The 23,460-nt window shown below is 43.5% G+C and overlaps 2 protein-coding genes across 2 annotated transcripts in view; both read right to left on the minus strand.

Moving 5' to 3' along the window:
- Positions 1–600: 600 nt before the first annotated feature.
- The window catches only part of SDHB (succinate dehydrogenase complex iron sulfur subunit B), a 34,857-nt gene continuing 11,997 nt past the window's right edge, over positions 601–23,460 (minus strand). The window contains exons 3-8 of the mRNA XM_067721960.1: positions 10,785–10,870; positions 8,048–8,184; positions 7,286–7,402; positions 4,765–4,866; positions 3,366–3,488; positions 601–804 (exon numbers count right to left, since the gene is read on the minus strand). Of these exons, the coding sequence (XP_067578061.1) occupies positions 727–804; positions 3,366–3,488; positions 4,765–4,866; positions 7,286–7,402; positions 8,048–8,184; positions 10,785–10,870 (643 nt within the window). The 3' untranslated portion in view covers positions 601–726. The remainder of the gene's footprint in view (positions 805–3,365; positions 3,489–4,764; positions 4,867–7,285; positions 7,403–8,047; positions 8,185–10,784; positions 10,871–23,460) is intronic.
- Positions 13,744–21,423, minus strand: LOC137212323 (protein FAM210A; the record flags this gene model as incomplete). Its single annotated transcript, XM_067715590.1, has 1 exon — positions 13,744–21,423. A coding segment is annotated over one exon (423 nt), but the record flags the coding sequence as incomplete, so codon positions are not given.

The raw sequence follows: 23,460 nt of genomic DNA on the forward strand, positions 1-23,460 counted from the left end.
AAACGTTTACACTGTTTGCTTTTTCAGTGTTACCGCTTTTGTAGTAAGCGTCAGAGCCAAGGCAGCAGTGGTGGGAATTCATGCTTCCCGTGCGAGGTCTCTGGAGGTCATTTGTGGAACTAACTGGAGCTTATAGCTGTGCTGGAAGTATCTGTAACCTGGCCTCAATGAGACAGAAAAGAACTTACCAAGATTTGGTTTGAAGAATTCTAATACTGAAAGCTGTAGAAACTGGGGTGCCGTATAATGACGAGCCACTGTTTACTGAGCACCCAGAGTAAGTGCAGGCATCCTCACACCAGGTGGCTGAGGGTGGCACAGCTAGGAATCCCATTTTACAGATGGGCAAATGGAGTAGCAAAGAGAAGGGACTTGCCCAGTGTCATCAGCTGGTGAATGGCAAAGCTGGGAACAAGCCCCAGGTCCTGCGTGACACCAATTCTATGCTTGTCCCCATCGTAGCCACCCCCAATGGTGGCTCAGTTCTGGAGGCCTGGCCCCCTCTTCAAGGACAAGGACTCCTCCTTCTGGCACCTTCACATCCCACTGCAGCAAGTACAAGGAACAGGCTTGCTTTTTTGTTAATAAAGTAGAATAACATTTATTTATTAAAATTTTTATTATATATGCTGTATTTGTGGGAAATCGAGACCTTTGAAGGAACTCAGATTAGATACAAATTACGTTCAGCTGAGCTGGTTACAGTCATGTTTAGCACAGGAACACTTAAGCTGAAGCTTTCTTTTCCTTATAGGTTGCCATCATTTTCTTGATTTCAGCAATAGCTTTCCCTGGATTCAGCCCCTTGAAAAAAGAGAAGAGAAGCAATACCAAATGGTAAGTGAAACTGAACGGAAGAACCCCATGACCTTGGGCGACCCAGGACCTCCTGACCTAGCTGGTCAAAGCACGGTGATTACAAACCAAGTCCTTTAATACCCAGGGGTTTGGACTAAGAGCTCTCTTCTGTTTCCACTCTTAGACGTTTGAAAACGGCCAGCTCTCTCTGGCAGGAGCCCTGTCTCACTGAATTCCTGCTGGTGAGGCTCAGTGTGGCAGGTCAACGAGCCCAAGGAAGAGTCATCTCTTCTATGACTACAGTGTCAAAATTAGCCAGTTATCTCTAAAGGTTTCACATCATTACCATTATCATTCAATCATCATCACCAGAAATCTGCATCTGCAAGCCCTCAAGGTATGTGGGAGAAAGGAGCCTCTGTTAACCTTCCTAAGCACCACTGGTTAAGTGGCCCACAACACTGGATTAGCTGCAGTTGGCCTCACAGCTGTAACATCTGTCCTGCACGAGGTATGGCAATTAAACCCAGCGGGGCCAGTCTCCTGGAAGCAGGAAGTGAGATCATCAAATATTTGGTAAGATCAGACAAGCACTCATCTGAGGCTAGTGAAGCGTCCCCTTGTTCAATTAAATTAAATTGTTTATTTTATGTGGCTCTGCGCTGAGCGGCATGCAGAATCTTAGTTCCCGTGCCCCTCTGCAGTGGAAGCGTGGAGTCTTAACCACTGGACCTCCAGGGAAGTCCTGGGTCCCCTCATTTTAGAAGGACAACTTTAACTCTGAAATTAAAGTGTGCAAAGAAAGAAAAAGAAAAAAGATCTTCGGAGAGACAGAAAGGGAAAGAGAAGACACTCTTTAAAAGACGGATATGGAAGGATCCCCGAAATGTGTTAAGTGAGAAAAGGTAGACACTGTGACAAAGGACACGTGGAACATTTGCGTGTAGCACAAACTATCCCTGGAAGGACACACAGGAAGCTGATACCAGGAGGGGAGGGGGCTGGGGAAGGAGGAAGGCCCTCCACAGCACTTCCTTTTGAACGCTGAGCCTGCCCCATCAAAAGGAATTTAGAGTCAGTAAACAGACTGTACCCAGTCCCAGCGTAGGAAGAAGGCACTGGGAGGCGGGTGGCCTGCTTCTAGGCCTGCCCTGCCCCCAACCTGAGAGTGACCTTGGCAAGATGCCCCCACCCCCAACTCCCGCTCATGGGCTCAGCTTCCGAACCTGTAAAGGGGCTGCACTTGACGATTTTTGAGGTCCCTTCTAGTTCAAACAATCTGGGCCTATGTCTAGCCTCACAGCCCCAGTGTCCACCCCTGCTTTACTGAAGGGGAGGGCAGGACACAGAGAAGTCTGTCCTTGGTTGTCTGGTCTGTCTGCTGCCCTCTGCGATGCAAACATTCACGCCTAGGAGCGCACCGCAGGATCCTCCGCGGAGATTTTGAAGAAATACACAAGCCAGGCCCCAGCCTTGGAGAGGCTGTCTTCTGACTGACCGGCTCAAACAAACAGAAGGTCCCATTAAGTGCTTACTATGTGCCAGGCACTGTCCTAAGCGCTTCAGTGGCATGACTTGCCTCAGAAGCCACAAGGCTCGCTGAGCAGAGCCTGGGTAGAAACGCAGGCAGCAGGATGCGGAGCCTGAGCTCTCCCGCACTGCTCGGGACCCCACCAGGCCCCAGGCCCACCCCAATGCTGATGGCACATGAGAAGCATCTGGCAGGGGAAGGGGGGCCCTTGAAACACTGTGGAATTACCCAGTCTGGATTTCATGTTTGTTAAGATGCGCTGCCTTTTCTTTCTTTCTTTCTTTCTTTTTTAAGCTGCTAACTGGTCGTGCTAGAGTTTTCCATCTCGCTGCCTGCTTACTCACTGCACCTTTAAAATGAAATTGCTCTGCCCACAGTCTCTGCTCCAAGGGCAGCCCTGGCTGTTCCCCGCCCACTGACCGGCCCAGGGCTGGCACCTGACGGTAGCTGGCCGGCCAGCTCTGACCGTGCGTGGGCTGTGCCGTGGAAAGCTAAGCTGGGCCAAGGAGACTCCCTCCGAGGAATGTGAGCTGAGAAATGCTGAGAGAAGCCAGGCAGATGCTGAAGCCGTAGGCAGGGTGAATATGAACAGGAAGCAGGAAGTATGAACAGGAAGAGGGAGTGAAAGCTAAGCAAGCAGGAGCCCCGAGACTGAGGAAAGACACGCAGAGGAGAAAGCACAGGCTGGCTGCCAGGGAGCCGCGCGGACCGGCAGCCATGTTGCCACACAGAGACCTTGGGGCCCGGAGAGGGAATGTAGCCCTCACAGCTGCCTGTGCTCAGACGGCTTTCCTCCCGTGGTTCCCACAAAGTCAGGGCAAACCCAGGTTCCTGTTCACGGGTCCTCGTGGCATCCTTGACTCCCACCAGGCCCGTGTGAACCCGACTTGAAAACCCTTCTCAAGGGGGCCTGAGTGAGCCTGTGCCCCGCAACTAAGCGCCAACACCCCCAGGCTCACACGGAGGGGAGAGTGCTCTCTGCTCCCCGCCGAGCACACGTCAGTGCTGGGCTGCGCGGGGGGCCGCAGCCGCGTACCTTGGGACAGGAATTCGTGCAGTTCATGATGGTGTGGCAGCGGTACAGAGAGAACGGGTCCTGCAGCTTGGCCAGGCGCTCCTCTGTGAAGTCGTCTCTGGAGTCGATCATCCAGCGATAGGCCTGCGGGAACCGGGGACTGGTGGGCTGAGCTGTCACCTTAACTGGCCAGAGCAGCCCTCTGGTTCAACTCAAAGCTCCAGGCGCGCAGAGGAACAGGAATTCTCAGCTTGGAAGCCATCTCCACACTTTACTTCTTGCCATCTTTCAAGGAAAGGCTCCCAACCCTTTGTAACGTCTCTTGATCACCTTGACTAATGAGCCCCACCAACCTTTGAACCACATGCCCCTGGTCGCTGGTGCTTAATAATATACCATCAAGCATCACCTTCTACTGATTTCGTGTTGCTCATTAGCTTCCTCCCTAGAACATGAATGAGCGAAGGCAGGGATGGTGTCCTCGACTCTCTTTAATTGCCTTCAGAGCACCTACCCACTGCCTTTGGGTGAACTGGTAACAGACCTGCACAGAGAGAACATCTGTTCTACTTATTGCTTCTTTTGATTAGCATACCCATCCCAGAAGCCTGAGATCAGCCAGCTGAAAACTGATTAAGCTCCTGGTCACCGGGCCGGCTCCAGCAGTGTTACGGACACCACTTTTACATTTCCCAACAACTCAGATCACTGGTCCAAGCGCCAGCTACAAATGTACCTCATTACTCAATCTTTAATTTGGCCAGGAATCAATCGGTACTGCTAACTGGTCACACAACCACAGAACTTCTCTTTTTGTGGGAAAATGAGAAACAAGAAGTTTCTTTGAGTTGCTTCGGAGTCTGTGAAGAGCACTGGCCACAAATCTAAAAAGTATGAGCTTTCTGGGAACAAAGACAGTGACTCTGTCTGCCGTGAACTACACATATAGTGAAAGACGATGAAAAACAACACTACTTTCTTCCCAAGCAACCCCTAAGCCCAGTACTGCAGGCTTTCACTAGCCTGGAAACAATTTCCAACCTTGCAGCTGGGTAACTGCTCCTCAACGAAATTTCTCTCTCCCCTGCTTCCACGTTAAAAATCCCGTGAGAGGGAGATGGGGAGCCTTCTGACAGATGCAGTCCGGGGAAAGCGGGCAGGTGGGCAGGGAAGAGCCAGCAGCACAGGAAACATCTGAAACATCTGCAAGGCCTGGTGTGCCAACCCGCAGCCACCGCCCCTTGGCGTGACCCTCACCACACTAAATGAAGGCATTTTGCAGATGAAGCCCCAGATTTACTGAAAGCCAAGTGAAGGTGATGCAACCAATTACCGTTTGTAATGGATGCCAAAGAAGGAAGCCATCGCCCCTCAGAACGTCGGTTTCCATTTCTCTTACAGAAATGAAGGAGCGCCTTACCTGCATAAGAACCGCGGGTCCCAAGTACTTGTCTCCATTCCACCAGTAGCTCGGGCAGCTGGTGCTGCAGCAGGCGCAGAGAATGCACTCATAGAGCCCGTCCTGTGCGGGGAGAAAGGGCCGTCAGGAGCCCACCATGGAAGAGGTGGTCGTGTTCCGAGCTGAGTAAATGCGAGGTCTGGGGTCAGAGCACGGACGAAGTGCCCACTCGCACGCGAGTGTTCTTGGCAAGATCCTAGGAGTGGTTTGCAGAGATTTATCAGATTCATAAAAAAGATCTTGGAATTGCAATTTAGACATCTGCTGGATTAGAGCCCAGAGTTCTTAAGTCCAAGTACAGTGTATTCATCCTTTAATAAATACCCCTCACTTATCTTAAAAAAAAACGAAAACAAAAACGTGAAAAGAACTTACCACCTCGAATGCAGTCTAGCAGAAATTAAAAAGGCCCTGAGTGCTGAGGCATCTGGAGTCTACACCAGCCGCTGCCCTGGCTCAGCAGACACCTCAAGTTTTCGATAGGAACATCAACATTATCCTAAACAGCCAACCAGCACCGAGCACCATGTGCCTTACTGACTACCTCATTTGATTGTCACAATAATCCTGGGGTGAGTGCTATGAGATTCCCATTTTACACGTAAGGAACTGAGGCTCAGAGAAGTTAGGTCACTTGCCGAGGGTCACACAGCTGCAAACAGCAGAGCTGGGATGGGGCCCCAGGCGGCCTGACTCTGAAATCCGTCCTCTAACACTGCCACACTGACTCAACACGCCCAACCAGTTCTAACTGGACTTTCTGATTTGGAGAACAACAGAAACTGATTAAAAGTGGCAAAACAGGAGGGCACGCTGACATGTGAAGTGACAGCTGAAAACAGATGACACAGAGTTGATGGTCATGATTGTAACCAAGAGTCTTCAACAAAATTTATGTTCTGTTCAGGCAGCTGGTGAGAGTGTAAACTGGCTCCACTGTCTAGAAAGCATAAGGTCACAGGATTAAGAGCCTTCACGATAGTCATATTCTTTACTTATAAAAGGGTAGTTGTCGATAGAGATTACCTTTGGGTGGTGGAATTATAGATTATTTGAAAATTAGTTTTCTTTTCCAATTACCTATAATGAGCATTATGGCTTTTAAAATCATGAAAAAAAGTTAGGTTCAGCAATATTAATTTGAAGAAGTGAAAAATGCTAAATAAGCAAATGTTTGGTATTTAAATGAGTGAATTTTGACTACCTAGAAAACATGCTCAGGGGAACCCTCCAATCCCTAAAAATAGTACATCAAGGAGATGTTTATAAGCTACAAGCTTTCCTACCTGAGGACTGTGAAATGACAAGCTGGGCCAGGGTGGCCAGTTCCAACCTGGACCCTGGGATGCGTCAGACTCCCTGGAGTTAGAAACTGGGCAGAGCTATGTCCTGAGAACAAGAAACTCTTGGAAGAGAAGGCAGCTGCTTGCTCTGAATTCCAACATCACCACGCTGACCCTCAACATCTCGATGACAACAGAGCTGGGCATTCTTACCAGGACCTTCCTTTCTTAATATTTTATGGGGAAGAGGAGAGGGGCTACATGTTCCCCCAGACCTAAAAGGCAGAATTCATTTATTCATTCACACAACTCATATTTGTTGATAAGACAGCACATGCCAGGATCCTGGGATCCAGAAAGGGGTATAAGACACAGCCCCTGCCCTTGAGGTGCGCTTAGTCTGCTAACGGACTGTCATGTAAACGAATGAAGTGGTGACCCTGAGACAGCACGAGTCCTTCCCTCGTGTAGGCATGATGTTGGGACCTATCTCCATCTGGTCCCCTTCCCACTTCTTCCTCTCCAAAGGACACCAAGTGTGCAGGCAGTGAGTGTGCGTGCCTCCTTCTTAGAGGAGGTAGAAGTGTACACGAGAAAGAGACTACAAGCTCGCTAATAACCCCTTCACTTGCAGAGACTTCATAGCCTGTACCCAGGGGTAGCAACTCCAAGAGTGAGTGGGCCTGCCACAAGCCCACACCGCGTCACTAGACGTGTGGTGTCAGGAAAGCACCAAGTTCTAGTTCCAATTTTGCTATCGGCTTCTCTCACTCCCATCTGCAAACAGGGTGGTGGCAGCAGGACCGCAAACAGCCGGCATGTGTTTTAGTTGCCCACAGGGTTAAAGGGTAACTCTGATTTAGCTGTCAACTTTTCAAGACCTGGCGATCACATCCTGGTTTCTTTTGAAAAAGACAAATGTCTGGCAACACGGTAGCAGTGAGCCCCTCTAGGCAGAGCACTCCAGGGCCTTGGTCCTCTCTGCGCCCTTCACAGGTTCTCACTGCCCACCTGGCCCCGATAGGATGGGTGTCCAACCCTTGGACAGATGGTTCTCAAGTTCCTTTCCAGAAGACGCTGAATGTTCTGCATGATCCCATGCTGTGCCCCCCATCCCCTCTGCCCCTAAGCCCCACTTCCTGACAAACATCTTTGCAACAAAATTCCTCAAGTCAAGACAATGAACAGGGACTAATGACCAGTTTCTCACGATCTTCTATGGACTGCAGATACTGCTTCTTGCCTTCCTGGGATTCATCCTTCTTCTTTAAATAAGGCTCAATGGACTTGTACTGGGCATAGAAGTTGCTCAAATCCTGAGGTTAAGAGGAAGAAGAAGAAATGGGTCAGATTCCACCACCACTCCTTAGCTTTCCTACTTATCCCATTTTTGGGACACCGCCCACTTTCCTGCCCTGTGACAGGCAGTAGTCAGACTCTCCTCCTTTGGCATTGATACAGGCAAAGGTCACGAAAGGAGAAGTGGTCACATGTAAGCGTGGTTAGGGAATTTCTCCTTCACCCACTTGGGAAACTTTCCAATCCCACAGTCCTTTCTCCTCAGATGCCCTTGAGAACACCCAGTCAGGGAAAGGGAAGGTGGTCAAATATAGGGAGGTAGACATGAAAACACATAAGAATGGCTGCATTCCCAACTGGTATTTGCCACATGAACTCTTTGTTGTTATGGCCAAATTCTTCATTTCTGAAACTGTTCCAGGTCTAAAATTCTGTGCCCTGTTATTCCCAAACAATCCTCACCAAATGAGCTGCTGGATGACCTTCTAGGCCATTTATCTTCTGCCATTCAAATTCCTTAACTAAACTCAAGACAGGAAAAAACCCTGCCCTGAAGAACTATAGCACAACACACATACCTCCTGCCCCCCTTAAAAAAAAAGAAGCGGGCGGGAGGTGCTGGGGTGGTGGGGAGACACACACACACACGGGCAGGAACTCACAGGAACAAGATCCTTTATCACATACATATGTGGAAGAGGGTAGATTTTGGAAACTTTGTTGAGGTTGATGTCAATCCTTCGGGTACAAGCGAGAGTGTTGCCTCCATTGATGTTCATGGCACAGGAGCCGCAGATGCCTGAGACACAGCACAGTTAACACTCCCCTACCCAGCTGGAGGCAGTCCAGCTGCAATTCTCCCTTCCCGACTGTCCTTACTCTACCAGCAGGAGTAGCACTGACATGGAATACACCTGTGCAGAGGTGCCCGCTGCCTTTTCTCCTTCCCATTCTTCTTAGAATGTAGATCTAACGGCTGTAGTTCCAAAAACCATGTTGTGAAACCAGGAGGCAACCCTGAGGTTGGAAGCTATCTGCTCAGGATGGCACTGGAACACAGACGAGCCTGGGGTGCTGCTGGCATCACGGAGGGCCCACACCAGTCCTAGTTCCTTGCTTCATGTATTTTGAGAGAAAAACCAGTTTGTTTTTTTTTTTTAAGTCACTGTTATTTGAACTCAAACTCTATTTTTCTTAAGCTTTTTTTTTTTGGCCGCACCACAAGGCTAGTGGGATCTTAGTTCCCTGACCAGGGACTGAATCCAGACCCACGGCAGTGAAAGCACAGAGTCCTAACCACTGGACCGCCAGGGAATTCCCTGGACTCAAACTCTTAACAGATATAACACCCCAAAATAAATCAACACTGTCTTGGTCATCTTAAAGTTGAAGCCTGGATACAGACTGTCCAGAGACAGATCTCATTCTATTGTCTCCACAAAGCCTACACTGGGGACATGAAACCCACAAAAGCTGCCTTAGCACTGACTTTTCAAGGAGGATGAGCTAATGTGAAACCAAACCAAAGTAAGCAAAATAAGGTGCTGACCAAGGACCCTGAAACGAGAATTTTCTTAGCCTGGACTCACTTCCTGTGTACGGAATTTCCTAGGTATTTCAGAGTTACAAATGACTACGCGCTCTAAGCCCCTGCTACCACTTCTTCTGAAGCTGTTTTTTCTTTTCTTTTTTTTTTTTTTTTGGACTGAAGCTGTTTTTTGAAAGTAGTTAGGCCGGAGAAATGTGGTTACTTGTGAAACTTGGACTGGGTTATCAACTTTCTCTCCCCCTCCCGTTAATCTTAATAAAAGTATAATAGGACACAAGTATCCACTTAAGCAAATACTCCTACAGTTCCCCAAGAGGTCGAATATTATCAGCACATTTCTGTGAGCCTGGCATCCAGCAGAGCGGTGTGCTTTGATAAGAAATGGTATAAATACAATAATAATAAAAATCCAAGGAGACTTCTCTTAAAAAGGCTCCCCTGGAAATTCTCTTCACAAACTACAAGGGAAACAGAAGTAGCCACAATTAATATCATTCTGCCTCATTTTTTTTTGCCCACATGGGCCACACCTTGTGTTCTTGGCTCTGAAAGAGTTTTATGGGGAAGCTTACTGAAAAGCGTCTATTTCCTGTGTTGTCAGGACTTATGTGGGAAGGCTGGTACTTAATTACAGCAGAATGTTCCCTAAACAGCAGGATTCAGCCAAACTATCATACCCTTAGCATCTGCTACACTGAATCCAATCCTGTAAGATTAGCTGAATCAAAACAGATGTCTTAGAAGTAGGACTTTAAATGCTTGAGATGTACAGCAGAACACAGATAAAGAGCGATGGGCCAATAGCTGTAACGACTTTTTCTTTTATGGAAGGTTATTTTAGGGAGAAAGTTCGATCACAGCCCTTGGTCTTGGCCCCAGCTGCCCTGTTTTGGTTTTATCCCAGGTTTTCCGAGCCCGGCCAGTAAGTGTATCACCTGAGAGTGTAATTCTGGAATCTGACAACTTTGGCTGAGTCCTGGCTCCCGACTCACCATCTCTGTGTCCTTTCAGAAGTCCCTTAACCTCCCTGGGCCTCAGTTTCTTCACATGTACGCTGAGTGTAAATGGTAACAGCACCTGTCTATCTCACGTGAAGTGCACAGAATGGAGTCTGCACAGTCTGTGTTCCACAGCCACCAGGATCAGTTAGCCGTCAGAGCACCCCCGTGTGATTCTTCCCACACCTGAGAACCATCTGAATGATTACTTAGGAGTTTACTTTAAATCAATTCATTTTACCTTAAAATTATATTTAAAAATCATTTCTATCACTGTTACACTGTCATTAGTAATTATATTTTTCTAGTACATAAAATCGATACATAGCTATTAAAGAATGTCGGTATGCACACTGCCTGGAATCAGCAGCACACTGTAGGAATCGCTGTTTACATCCAGAACATTCCTACTGACCACCTGCTCTGTGCACGTGTAATGCTGGGAGCTGGAAGGGGACGCATGTCCCCCTTGTTGGACAAGTGTTAAGTGTGCACGAGCACCAGCTAGAAATTCCCCACTACTCCCCTAAAGAAGAGCTCTGCGGTGACCAGCTAGCATATCTGAGCTGGTCCTTGAAGGATGCAGCAGCTCACAGGGACTGCCAGAAGCAGTAACCATGCAAGTGAAAGCTCCTGAAGGGAAGCAAACTTAGAAACCAGAACTTATACCACAGTTCAAATTTCCAACACTTCTGCCTAAGAAAAGGAAGTGTGACTTGTGGCAAGGTCACCTGGCAGAGCGCTGCAGCCATTCTCCAGGTATCCCCTGGTATCAGTTCTGGCCAGCCCAGGCTTCTTTTGGGAAACAGAACAAAAGTGTCCAAGCCTAACAACAGGGAAGGAAATGCTTACCTTCTCTGCACGATCTTCGGAAGGTCAAGGTAGAATCAATTTCATTCTTAATTTTGATTAAAGCATCCAACACCATAGGACCACAGCTGACCAAAAAAAAAAAAAGAAAAAAACTCACAAAAATAAAAGACCCAGTTGTACTTATGTGAAGTTCAATCTCCCTACACTTTATCAAAATATGATCTGAGACAGCTGCATATATTAGCTGCTCTTCTTATCCATGGCCTTCTCAGGTCACATTCAGAATTTTTTCCATAGTTTTATTTTTGCACATTCTTAAACATTTTAAGTACAGCAGAATTCTTACACATTTTAAGTGCCACACTGCAAATACATTTCTAGGAAATGGAAAGCTAAAGAAGAAGAGAAATATTTAGCTTAGGAGACAACTTCCATATACTGGCAGTTTTTATTTTTTCTTCTAAAGCTCACTGAAAAGTTTTCCAAAATAATTTATTTCAAATTTTAGTTTTATTTTTTTGGACAAAAATAGTAAGTAGCTTTATATGGTTAGTTAACAGCTTCCTATCTACAAAGCACAGAGAGCAACGCCCACATCTCACAGGACTGCTGCAGGTGAATTAACATAGAGGAAAATGAAACACTCAGAGCAGTGTCTGCCACAGACATTTGGTCTCACTATGATTATCATCATGCAGAGACTGTGACTCTATGGAAATGGCTTATTCTCTCTGAGCCTCAGTCTCTTTATCTGTAAAATGGAATTATTATTTGTATCACAGGATTATTATGAAGATGAAATAAAAACATACAACAACAAGGTCCTACTGTATAGCACAGTGAACTATATTCAATATCCTGTGATAAACTATAACGAAAAAGAATATGAAAAAGAATACATGTATGTTTAACAGAATATATGTATGTATAACTGAGTCACTTTGCTGTACAGAAATTAACACAACACTGTAAATCAACTATACTTCAATAAAATTAAAAAACAAAACAAAACGTGCAATTGTTATAGCACCTGGCACAGAGAAGCGCTCAGCAAATCTACTTCCTGGTTGCCACTGCTACCTGCGCTCCTCTCAGTAATTTTCTATGAATGGGATTTAAAAAAATATGCGACCCCCCCCTCCAATTTCCTTTCTTTGTCTCTATTTCTTTTTTCCCCTCAGCTTTGAGATTACTGACAAATAATAGTGTGTAAATTTAAAGTGTATAACATGGTAATTTGATATATAGTGAAATGATTACCATAATAAGGTTGGTTAACATACCTGCATTATCTGTACGTATTTCTACCAACAATATGCTATACCTTTTTCACTGTACCTCTGCTAACACTGGGAATTGTAACCTTTAAAAACCTCTGCTATTCTGAGAACGGAGAAGTTATTACTGTCAGTGTTTTAATTTGAGATCTCTGAATACTACAGTGATTGAATATTTGTCATAAATTCACTGAGCTTTCCTCACTTACCAATTATTTACTGAAAGCCTGCTCTGTACCAGGTTCTGTTCTAAGTGCTAGAGATACACCAGAGGACAAAACAGATGCAAATTCCTGCCCGCACAGAGCGTTCATTCTAGTGGACTAATTCTATAGACTCAGTCTGTCCATGTTCTTTGCCTCTTTGTTTACTGAAGTCTGGGGATTTTTTTTTTTTTTTCTTTTAAAGATCTGAGCCTATCATCTTCTAAAACAAAAACTCTTCTGTTTTTCTGTACTACTAACTCCCAATACTTCACTTCTGGTCACCAAATGTGTGGGTGTCTTTCCCATGCCAAGCAATTCTGCAACACCAAGTGGGTGTCCCACAGTGTAACTCAATTCTGCCACTATCAATCGGAGTGGCTCACAGAATTAAAAAAAAAAACTTTACTGACTAGATTACTGGTTTATTATAAAAGGATCAACCCTGCAACAGCCAAATGGAAGAGACACACAGGGCAAGGTATGTGGGAAGGGGAGGAGAGCTTCCATACCCTCTCCTGCAGGCCACTCTCCCAGCACCTCCTGGAGTTTACCAACCCAAGCTCTCTGAACCGTGTACTTCAAGGATTTTTATGAAGGCTTAATTACGTAGGGATGATTGACTATACCACTGGTCTCTGGTAACTGATTCAACTTCTACCCCCTCTCCCCTCCTGGGAGGTCAGGGGATGGGGCTGAAAGTTCCAGCCCTCTAATCACATGGTTGGATTCCCTAGCAACCAGCCCCCATCCAGTGGTTATCTAGGGGCTTTTTAAGAAATCATCGCATTAATATAAACTCAGGTGTGGTTGAAAGGGGCTTGTTATGAATAACAAAAGATACCCATTTCACCTTTATTATTTTCTGAAGCTATTTCAGGAACTGGGAACGAAAACAAAATATAACAAAAGATGACCCTATAGTTCTTATTCTTTAGGATTACAAGGGTTTTAGAAGACAGAACAAGACCAAATATATACCACAGCATCACACATCTAATACATCTGTTGCTAATCTTGCTCCCGCCCTCAACCAGCAAGTGGCTATCTGACTTCTGATTTTGGTAATCAAAATTTTTTTTTCACTTTTATTTTTTTTTAAAGGCCGCTCCACGCAGCATGTGGGATCCTAGTTCCCCGACCAGGGATCAAACCCACGCTGCCTGCACTGGCAGCGCAGAGTCTTAACCACTGGCCCCCCAGGGAAACCCCCAGTAATCAAAATTTTCAAACACACATAAAATTTAAATGTTTACATTGTTAAAAACTGACCACTTTTCCCCTTATGATACTATCCTCTTTTAAGTCTAAAAGACCACACTCCTTCCTGAGGTTTGATGAATATTTTGAATTTTCTTCCATTTTAAAATTATTTCCCCCAAGTTGCAAAAATTGCTAATCAACTGCCCCAAATCGCTGACTGACTAAACCCTCTTTTGCTTCTGATTTGTGATGCTCCCCCTCCAACCGCCCCATTCTATACTAGAATTTTATATATAATGTAGTCTATTTTGGAACTCTTTTTTTTGGCCACGCCACGTGGCTTGCAGGATCTTTAGGGGAAAAATCCCCTGACCAGGGACTGAACATGGGCCCTCGACAGTGAAATCATGGAGTCCTAACCACTGGACTGGCAGGGAATTCCCTAGAACTTTTTTTATTCTAATGATCTGTCTATTCTTGTCCTGGCATGTTTTAAATTATGTACATCAATTCTATTTATTCGTTTTCTTTAAGTTACAAAAGTTAGTATTTGCATTTTATAAAAATTTCAAATATAAATAGCTAAAAAGCTAAAGCTCTTCCCTTAACCTGTCTCATGCTAAATTTCATAATAGGTAGGCAATATTAAGAGTTTGGTATAAATTTTCTCAGACTTAAAAAAATGCAATATATATATGATAGTATCTTGCTTTTTTCATTCAAAACAACTCGGCCAAGGGACTGTAATTACGTAACCATTTTCCTATGGAAGAACCATTTTCCTATGGAAGAACCATTTTCCTATGGAAGAACCATTTTCCTATGGAAGAACCATTTTCCTATGGAAGAACACTTAAAATCCTTCCCTGTTACACACAATGCTGCAAATAACATTTTGGTACATAGAAATCGCTTGTTCTGGCTATTCTTTGTCCCTTGCATTTCCATATGAATTTTAGGATCAGCTCGTCAATTTCTGCAAAAAAAGGCTGCTGGGGTTTGAGAGTGATTACAGTGAATCTGTATATAAACTTGGGGGTGCACTGCCACCTTAAAAATATTAAGTCTTCCAACCCAGAAACATGAAATATCTTTCCATTTATTTAGGTCTTTGTTAGTTTCTTTCAACAATGTTCTATAGTTTTCAGTCTTGCATTCCTTTTGTCAAGTTTGTTCCTAAGTATTTTATTCTTTTTGATGTTACTGTAAATGGAATCATTTTCTTATTTTAGGATTGTTCATTGCTGGTGTACAGAAATACAATTGATTTTTATATACTTATCTTGTAGCCTACAACTTTGCTGAACTAATTTATTGATTCTAATAATTTTTTGGTGTGAATTTGTTAGGATTTTCTATATACAAGGTCATGTGATCTGTGAAAAGAGTTTCCTTCTTACTTTCCAATTTCCTTTTCTTCCTTTTTGTTGCCTAATTTCCCTGGTTAAAACCTTAAAATTCTGAATGGTTGATGCTAGTATAAAAAAATTATTTTTGCATATTGACCTTGTATCCTGCAACCTTGCTAAATTTACTTAGTATGTTCTTGTAGTTTTGTAGATTCCTTGGATCCTTGGAATTTTATATGTAAACAATCAAGTTATTGGTGACTACAGACAATTTAATTCCCTCCTTTTCGATCTTCATGTCTTTTCTTTCATTTGCCTTTAATGCACTAGTTAGAATGTACAGTAAAATGCTGAATAGAAGTGGAGAGTGGACATCTTTGTTTTGTTCCAGGTCTTATGGATAAAGCATTCAATATTTCACAATTAAGCATGTTGTTAGCTGTAGCTTTTTCCATACATACTCTTTTTTTTAAAAAAAAGATTCATTTTTATTTATTTATTTACCTGTCTATCTGTCTATCTTGGCTGTGCCGGGTCTTAGCTGCGGCATGCATGCAGGATCTAGTTCCTTGGACAGGGATTGAACCCAGGCCCCCTGCATTGGGAGCGTGGAGTCTTACCCACTGGACCTCCAGGGAAGTCCCTAGATACTCTTTATCTGGTTGAGGAAGTCTCCTTCTTTTTCAAATTTGCAGAGTTATGGCTTTTCTCCTTTATCCTTTATATGATGAATTACAATGATTGATTTTCCAGTGTTAAGCCAACTTCATATTCCTGAGATAAACTGAAACTTGGTCATTAAGGCATTATCCCTTTTTATAGATTGCTAGATTTGAATTGCTAAAATTTCTTGAGGATTTTTGTGTCTATGTTCACGACCTATACCAATTTGTAATTTTCGCTTCTGTAATGTCTTTGTTAGATTTTGGTATCAGGTTATGATGGCCTCATAAAATGAACTAGGAAATGAATATTCCTTGTTTATTTTCTGAAAGAATATTTGTGTTAGGTTTTTCTTAAATGTGTGATATGATTCACCAGTGAAGCCACCTGGGCCTGGAGTTTTCCGTGTGAAAATGTTTTTGATAACACATTTAATTTCTGTAACATAGAACTATTCATATTTTCTATTTCATCTTATGTCAATCTGGTAAATTGTATTTTTTCAAGGAATTTGTCCATTTCATCAATTACTGAATTTGCCATAAAGTTATTCATAATACTCTCGGTATCATTTTAATATCCATAGGCTCTCTTTCCATCTTGATACTGAGATTTTGTTTTCTCTTATTTTTCTCCAGTCTGGCTAGGAGATGATCAAATTTGTTTCCAAAAAAACCAACTTTTGGTTTTATTTTTTTCTACCAGCTGTCTTACCCCCAGCCCCCATCCTATTTGCTCTTATTTTTATTATTTCATTTTTCTACTTGCTTTTGGTTTACCTTGCTCTTACTTTTCTGCCTTCTTAGGGTAGAATCTTAGATCATTGATTCTAAACCTTTTTTCTTTTAATGTATGCATTTGAAGCTATAATTTTCCCCCTAAGCACTGCTTTAGATGCATCTTGCATATTTTGAAATGCTATATTTTCATTATCATTTAGTTCAATATCTTCTCTAATTTCCCTTGTGATTTCTGCTTTGATACCTAAAATATCTTGCTGTTACTGCTTTAAATTTTAATTCTACTGTGGTCAGAGATTATACCCTGTAAGATTCCAACTTTCTGAAATTTATTGAAATTTGTTTTATGGCCCAGTATCTTAGTGAATGTAGCATGTGCACTTAAAAAGAATGTGTATTTCATAATCACATTTATGATTGTTATGTCTTCCTGATAAAATGATCCCCTTATCATTATGAAATGTTCCCTCTTATTTCCAGTAGTGTTCTTTGCCTTGTAGTCTACTTTATCTGATATTACCATAGCCACTCTTTTTTATGTTTAATGCAGATTGCATGTATATTGTTTTCCACTCTTTCACTTTCAACCTATCTGTGTCTTTATATTTAAAGTGCATTTGGGGGGACTTCCCTGGCAGTACAGTGGTTAAGACTCCACACTTCCACTGCTGGGGGTGAGGGTTCGATCCCTGGTCGGCGAACTAAGATCCTGCATGCCCCACAGTGTGGCCAAAAAAATTTTTAAAGTGCATTTTTTTGTAAATAGCATGTGGTTGGGCTTTGCCTCTTTACTTATTCTGACAATCTTTGCCATTTAATTGGAGTGTTTAGTCTCTTCATTTGATGTACTTACTTATTCTGACAATCTCTGCCATTTAATTGGAGTGTTTAGTCTCTTCATTTGATGTACTTACTTATTCTGACAATCTCTGCCATTTAATTGGAGTGTTTAGTCTCTTTTCATTTGATGTACTTATTGATATGGTTGGATTTGGGTCTATCATTTTACTATCTGTCCCAACACTTTCTCCCTGTTCTCTGTTTCCTGCCTTCTTTTAAGTAGTATTTTTAGATTAAGTAAATGTTTTCAGAATTCCATTTTAGTATACATATATTTAATTTATATATTCCAATTCCATTTTAGCTATATATCTCTCTGCATTAAAAAAAATGGTTACTCTAGAATTATATGTCCTTAACTTTTCAGTCTATTTAGAGTTAATATTGTACCATTTCATGTAACAACATTCCAACCTCTATGTATGTTATATTTTATGTAAGACAATGTTATAATTTTGTTCTGTTTTTAAAACATGTTATTATTTATTTATTTAGGCTGCGCTGGGTCTTTTAGTTGCGGCATGTGGACTTCTTACTTGTGGCAGGCGAACTTTTAGTTGCGGCATGCCAACTCTTAGTTGCAGCATGCATGTGGGACCTAGTTCCCCGACCAGGGATCAAACTCGGGCCCTCTGGACTGGGAGCGTGGAGTCTTACCCAATGGACCATCAGGGAAGTCCCTATGATTTTGTTTTAAACAGTCATATCTATTTTAATAAAGTTAAGACAAAAAAATGGTTTTGTATTTATCATATATAGTGCCTTTTATTACTTTTCTAAGAGTTGAGTTTCCACCTGGCATTATTTTTCTTCAGCCTGAAAAACTTCCTTTTTCATGTGGCATAGGTCTCTGGCCCACCTGGTATTATTTTTCTTCAGCCTGAAAAACTTCCTCTTTCACGCAGTACAGGAAGCTATGACTCCTTTTACTTTTTGTTATCTGAAAATATCTTAATTTCATCTTCATCTTGAAGGATCTTTTTGCTGAATACAGAATTTCAGTTGACAGAGCTTTCCTTTTAGTAACTTAGAGAAGACATTCCACTGTCTTTTGGCTTCTGTAATTTCTGATGAGTAGTAAACAATCATTCATATCCCTGCATACAATGTGTTTTTCTCTCATAGCTTTCAAGATTTTGTTTATTTTTACCTTCAGTAATTTGATTATGATGTGCTTGGGTGGTTTTCTGTATATCTACCCTGCTTGGAGTTCACTAAGATTCTATTTATTTATTTATTATTTATTTATTTATGTTGGGCTTGGAGTTCACTAAGATTAAAAAAAAAAATCTATCTATTTACTTATTTATGGCTGCATTAGGTCTTCGTTGCTCTGTGAGGGCTTTCTCTAGTTGCAGCGAGCGGGGGCTACTCTTCGTTGTGGTACATGGGCTTCTCATTGTGGTGGCTTCTCTTGTAGCAGAGCACAGGCTCTAGGCGTGCAGGCTTCAGTAGTTGTGGCACATGGGCTTAGTTGCTCCGCAGCATGTGGGATCTTCCTGGACCAGGGCTCGAACCCATGTCCCCTGCATTGGCAGGCGGATTCCTAACCACTGCACCACCAGGGAAGCCCTCACTAAGATTCTTGAATATGTAAGTTATGTTTCTCACAAGTTTGAGAAATTCTTGGCCATTACCTTTTCAAATATATTTTTTGCCCATTCTCCCACCCCACTCCTTCTGGGACTCCCAATTACACGTGTGTTAGACCTTCTGATACTGTTTCATGGATCAATGAGGTTCTTTTTAAAAAATCTTTTTTTCCTTTTTGTCTTAAGAATAGACACTTCCTAGTAATTTACTTTCAGGTTCACCAAATCTTCCTACTGTCATTTCCAACCTGCTGTTAAGCCTATCCAGTGAATTTTCTATTTCAGATATTGTATTTTTCAGTTCCAGATTTTCCATTGGTCCTTTTTAATTATCAATAGTTTCTAACTCTCTGCTGAGATTTCCTATCCCATCATGAGCGTATCTCCCTTTATCTATGAACACAATTATAATTGCTTAAAATCCTTTCTGCTAGTTCCCACAACTGGGTTGCTTCAAGGCTGGTCTCCACTGATTGTCTTTTCACTTTTCACTGTTTCTTTGTATGATTAGTAATTTTGGGTTGTATGCTGGACCTTATGAGTAACATGCTGTAGTAACCCTGGACTGTATCACGCTTCTCAGAAGAGTGATTTTTTTTTTTTTTTTTTACACCTTCAGAGAATGTTTCACTAGAGAATTTCAAAGCACTCCCCAGCGCCTCACTTTCTGTAACTGGACAAACACAACACAATTATGAAACTGGATGGCAACAAATCTCAAATGGGCTGAACCAAAGGTGGAAACTCAGGATTATTAGTGCTTCTAAAACCCACAATTTATCCTCATTGGAAAACACGCCCTATGCAACGTGAAAAGTAAATTTCATATAACACATGATTTTAAACCAGGCAGTCTCAGTGGTTAAAAATAAACAAATTCGTTCATATCTATCTTAGCATTTAATATACTCAAAAATGTGAATTATTTAATAAACAAGCTAAAACATGTTCACTGTTTTTGGATTTGAAAATGTGCTGTCAATTTGAAATCACACGTTCGATCTGTATCAGGAGACAAACCATCCTGCCTTATCAGGCCTGCATGTGGCAGAGTGAGCCCTGCCCCCTCACCACTCCACCCACCCCCACAAAGAAGAGTCCAACCACAGCACAGCCAATATAATGATTAGACGTATCAAATGTAAACATTATTTTCCCTTTAACGTATTCTCAAAATTTGGCCAAACTCAGTATTTAATACGAAAACCCAGCCTCACAGCAGTGATGCCTGTGGGACTATTTCTGGAATTCTCTTGCCTTATCAGATCACCCATAACAAAGACAGTCTAGAAAGAGGCCCGTTCCCTCTTTCAATTCAAAGGTTAGAACTGAAGTAAAGGCAGAGCAAGAGGAAACACACAAACACATCCTCAAACACACCCACACAAACTGCGGCAACTTCCACATCTGACATGACTGAATTTCATTCCAAGCAGGTTTTAATGATAGCTTTGCTATTTAGAAAATTCAAGTAAGGATGTTTCAATGCAAGAGGAAAACAGCGGCTACAACCTTAAAATTTTACTCCAAAATGGAATCAAGACCGACTCTGGCTGGTGGAGACCAGGTGGCAGGGACAGGCAGGTCCCATCCTCCCAAACCTGCACTGCTGAGAACCACAAGCTCCAGGAACTGCTAAGGGTGTCTGATCTCCACCATAAACTTAAGGTGTGATGATTTTCCCTTTTCCTCTGAGAGATCAGTTGGAGAGGACATGATGCAGGAATTACAGTTTTACGTTCTGGGTGAGAAAGTGCTACGCTGCACAGATTTGCTTAAAAAATTTGATTCTGGCAAGCTTCAGGTAAAAATCGTTTTTAAAGGGTCAATTTTTCATTTACATATAACCAATACATCTTATTTACATATACATGACCCAATTTTCATTCAGCTTTCTTCATATGAAGCCTACATTTTAACTGGTATGTAACCGTTATATACTGTCTTTATAGAAAGACTAAATATCCTCTTATTCACAAACAGTTCTGATGATAACAGTTTGTCTCCACATTGAGAACTGAATATAGTTAAAACCTCAATGAATAACAAAGATGAAGACCTAGAGTTAAATCTGTGGAGGGCTGCATCAGCTATTCAAGGAGAGAGCAGCTGCATCTAAACACAAAGCAAGGATGACTGAAGACATGGACGACTGCTTAACGCTGCTACAGACGTGAAATTCTTATACTGGATTCATTTTTTCTTTTCAAAAAACACTGATTTTTCTAGTGATGTTTAACTTTAAAAAGTTATCTTAGTTCTTTAACCCTCAAAGAACTGCTATATTTAGGCTGCTAACCAAAAAAATAATCAAGAGCATGTACCTTTGTCCATAGTCTCCAAGGGTTAAAGTGCAGGAACTGTCTATAACCTGGTATATAAGGCACCCTATTCCACTTTTTTCTTAAAAGAAGCCTTTCCTTTGGTCTCTTGCAGTTTTTCACTGAGCCTGTCCTTTGTCTCCTCCAGCTTCTCTGTGAGGAGCTCTTTTGTCTCCTCCATCCTGTCTTGCGGATACTCCTTCACAGGAGGTGGCGTCGACATGTAGCCGTGGCTGCGCAGATACTTCACAGTGAAGGAGGTCCCCCCCAGGGTCACAGTGTACTGCGTAGGCATTGCAATCTTCAACAGGGCATATGCTGTTAGTGCATTTCCACTCTGGGAATTTTTCAGAATGTTTACTACGCTGTCAGGTAACCCAGTAAGTTCTAGAAAAGGAACGACATTCACTCCTTTTATGGCTGCATAATAAAACATTCCAAACCAAACACCGGAAGTTATTAGATGCACTGGAATCAAAACTTTCCCATATTATCTAAATGTTTTCTTTTTTTAAAAAATAAATTTATTTATTTTTATTTATTTTATTTTTGGCTGTGTTGGGTCTTTGTTGCTGTGTGCGGGCCTTCTCTAGTTGCAGTGAGAGAGGGCTACTCTTTGTTGCGGTGCACCGGCTTCTCATTGTGGTGGCTTCTCTTTGTTGCGGAGCATGGGCTCTAGGCGCACAGGCTTCAGTTGTTGTGGCACGTGGGCTCAGTAGTTATGGCTCGCGGGCTCTAGAGCACAGGCTTAGTAGTTGTGGCGCACGGGCTTAGTTGCTCCGCAGCATGTGGAATCTTCCCAGACCAGGGCTTGAAACTTTGTCCCCTGCATTGGCAGGCGGATTCTTAACCACTGTGCCACCAGGGAAGCCCTAAATGTTGTCTTAAATCGTTGGTAAGGACTAACTGATCTGTCTTGTAAAGGATCAGGTTCTTCCTTTTTTTGGAGGGAGTTCCTGGGGATGTAGCACTGGATGACAGAACCCTCTTGGGTAAGATATCCTGCTCCCACTGTTTATGGTGAAGGACCCCTGGTTGGCGTGTATGAGCAATGAATGGCTTCCTTTCCTTTGCAGCACACTGGGCAGCAGGTAAGTGCAGCCATCGTTTCCGAGGGCCCGGTACCCAAACCACTCTGGATTCCGACGTATATAAAAGTAATGGCTCCTTTATGTTTTGACAGTGTCCCCAAAGACCAGCTTTATCTGGTTCCATGCATGTCCTACATGCCAGTCGGAATACAGTCTTTGGTACATTTCATTGCATTTTGAAGAACGGAGATTGATGGATTTCAGCTTCTATAGAGACTCAGGACCTGAGGCCGCTGCTGCCGCTCCTCGCTGTGCGGCTGCTCCGAGCCCCTCCACCGTCCCTCCAGTGACAAGCCGAGCGTGGGTCAGGGTGCTGGAAGCTGCGGGCTCAGGCGACTCAGCTTCCGGCCCGCCCACCCGACACACCAGTTCCACCAGCCACCCGCTCGCACCCGCTTTTGCCGGTGCCCTCAGTACGGCCTGATTTTTTTTTTTGCAGTACGCGGGCCTCTCACTGTTGTGGCCTCTCCCGTTGCGGAGCACAGGCTCCGGACGCACAGGCTCAGCGGCCATGGCTCACGGGCCCAGCCGCTCCGCGGCATGTGGGATCTTCCCGGACCAGGGCACGAACCCGTGTCCCCTGCATCAGCAGGCGGACTCTCAACCGCTGCGCCACCAGGGAAGCCCCTGATTTTTTTTTAAAGCAACAATTAGTATGGCTGAACTCAAGATCTGGGCACAGTTCATAAATAGAATTTGGGGCTCCCCCTCTGTACTTCTTTCCAGGATTTCCCCCTCATTTTCTGGTGCTATGGTAGCTTCCAAGTATATCATCTGGTTATTCAAGCTAGTGACCACACTAAGACTGTGGGGTTTTCTTGTCTTTGTTTTCAATGAATTTATTTTCGGCTGCATCGGGTCTTCGTTGCTTCGCGTGGTCTTTCTCTGGTTGTGGTGAGCGGGGGCTACTCTTTGTTGTGGTGCGCGGGCTACTCCTTGTTGCGGTGTGAGGGCTTCTCACTGCGGTGGCTTCTCTTGTTGTGCAGCACAGGCTCTAGGCGTGTGGGCTTCAGTAGTTGTAGCTCGCAGGCTCTAGAGCGTAGGCTCAGTAGTTATGGCGCACAGGCTTCGTTGCCCTGTGGCATGTGGGACCTTCCTGGAACAGGGCTCGAAACCATGTCCCCTGCATTGGCAGGCGGATTCTTAACCACTGCACCACCAGGGAAGTCCCTAGACTGTGATTTTTTTAAATCGAGTTTTAGCCCTTGCACTCCCACATCAACCGGGGCTTGCCCTCAGGTAAAAAAAACATGCAGGGGGCTTCCCTGGTGGCGCAGTGATTGAGAATCTGCCTGCCGATGCAGGGGATGAGGGTTCGAGCCCTGGTCTGGGAAGATCCCACATGCCGCAGAGCAACTAGGCCCGTGAGCCACAACTACTGAGCCTGTGCGTCTGGAGCCTGTGCTCCACAACAAGAGAGGCCGTGATAGTGAAAG

The sequence above is a fragment of the Pseudorca crassidens genome, chromosome 2 (assembly GCF_039906515.1).
Source record: "Pseudorca crassidens isolate mPseCra1 chromosome 2, mPseCra1.hap1, whole genome shotgun sequence".
NCBI lineage: Eukaryota > Metazoa > Chordata > Mammalia > Artiodactyla > Delphinidae > Pseudorca > Pseudorca crassidens.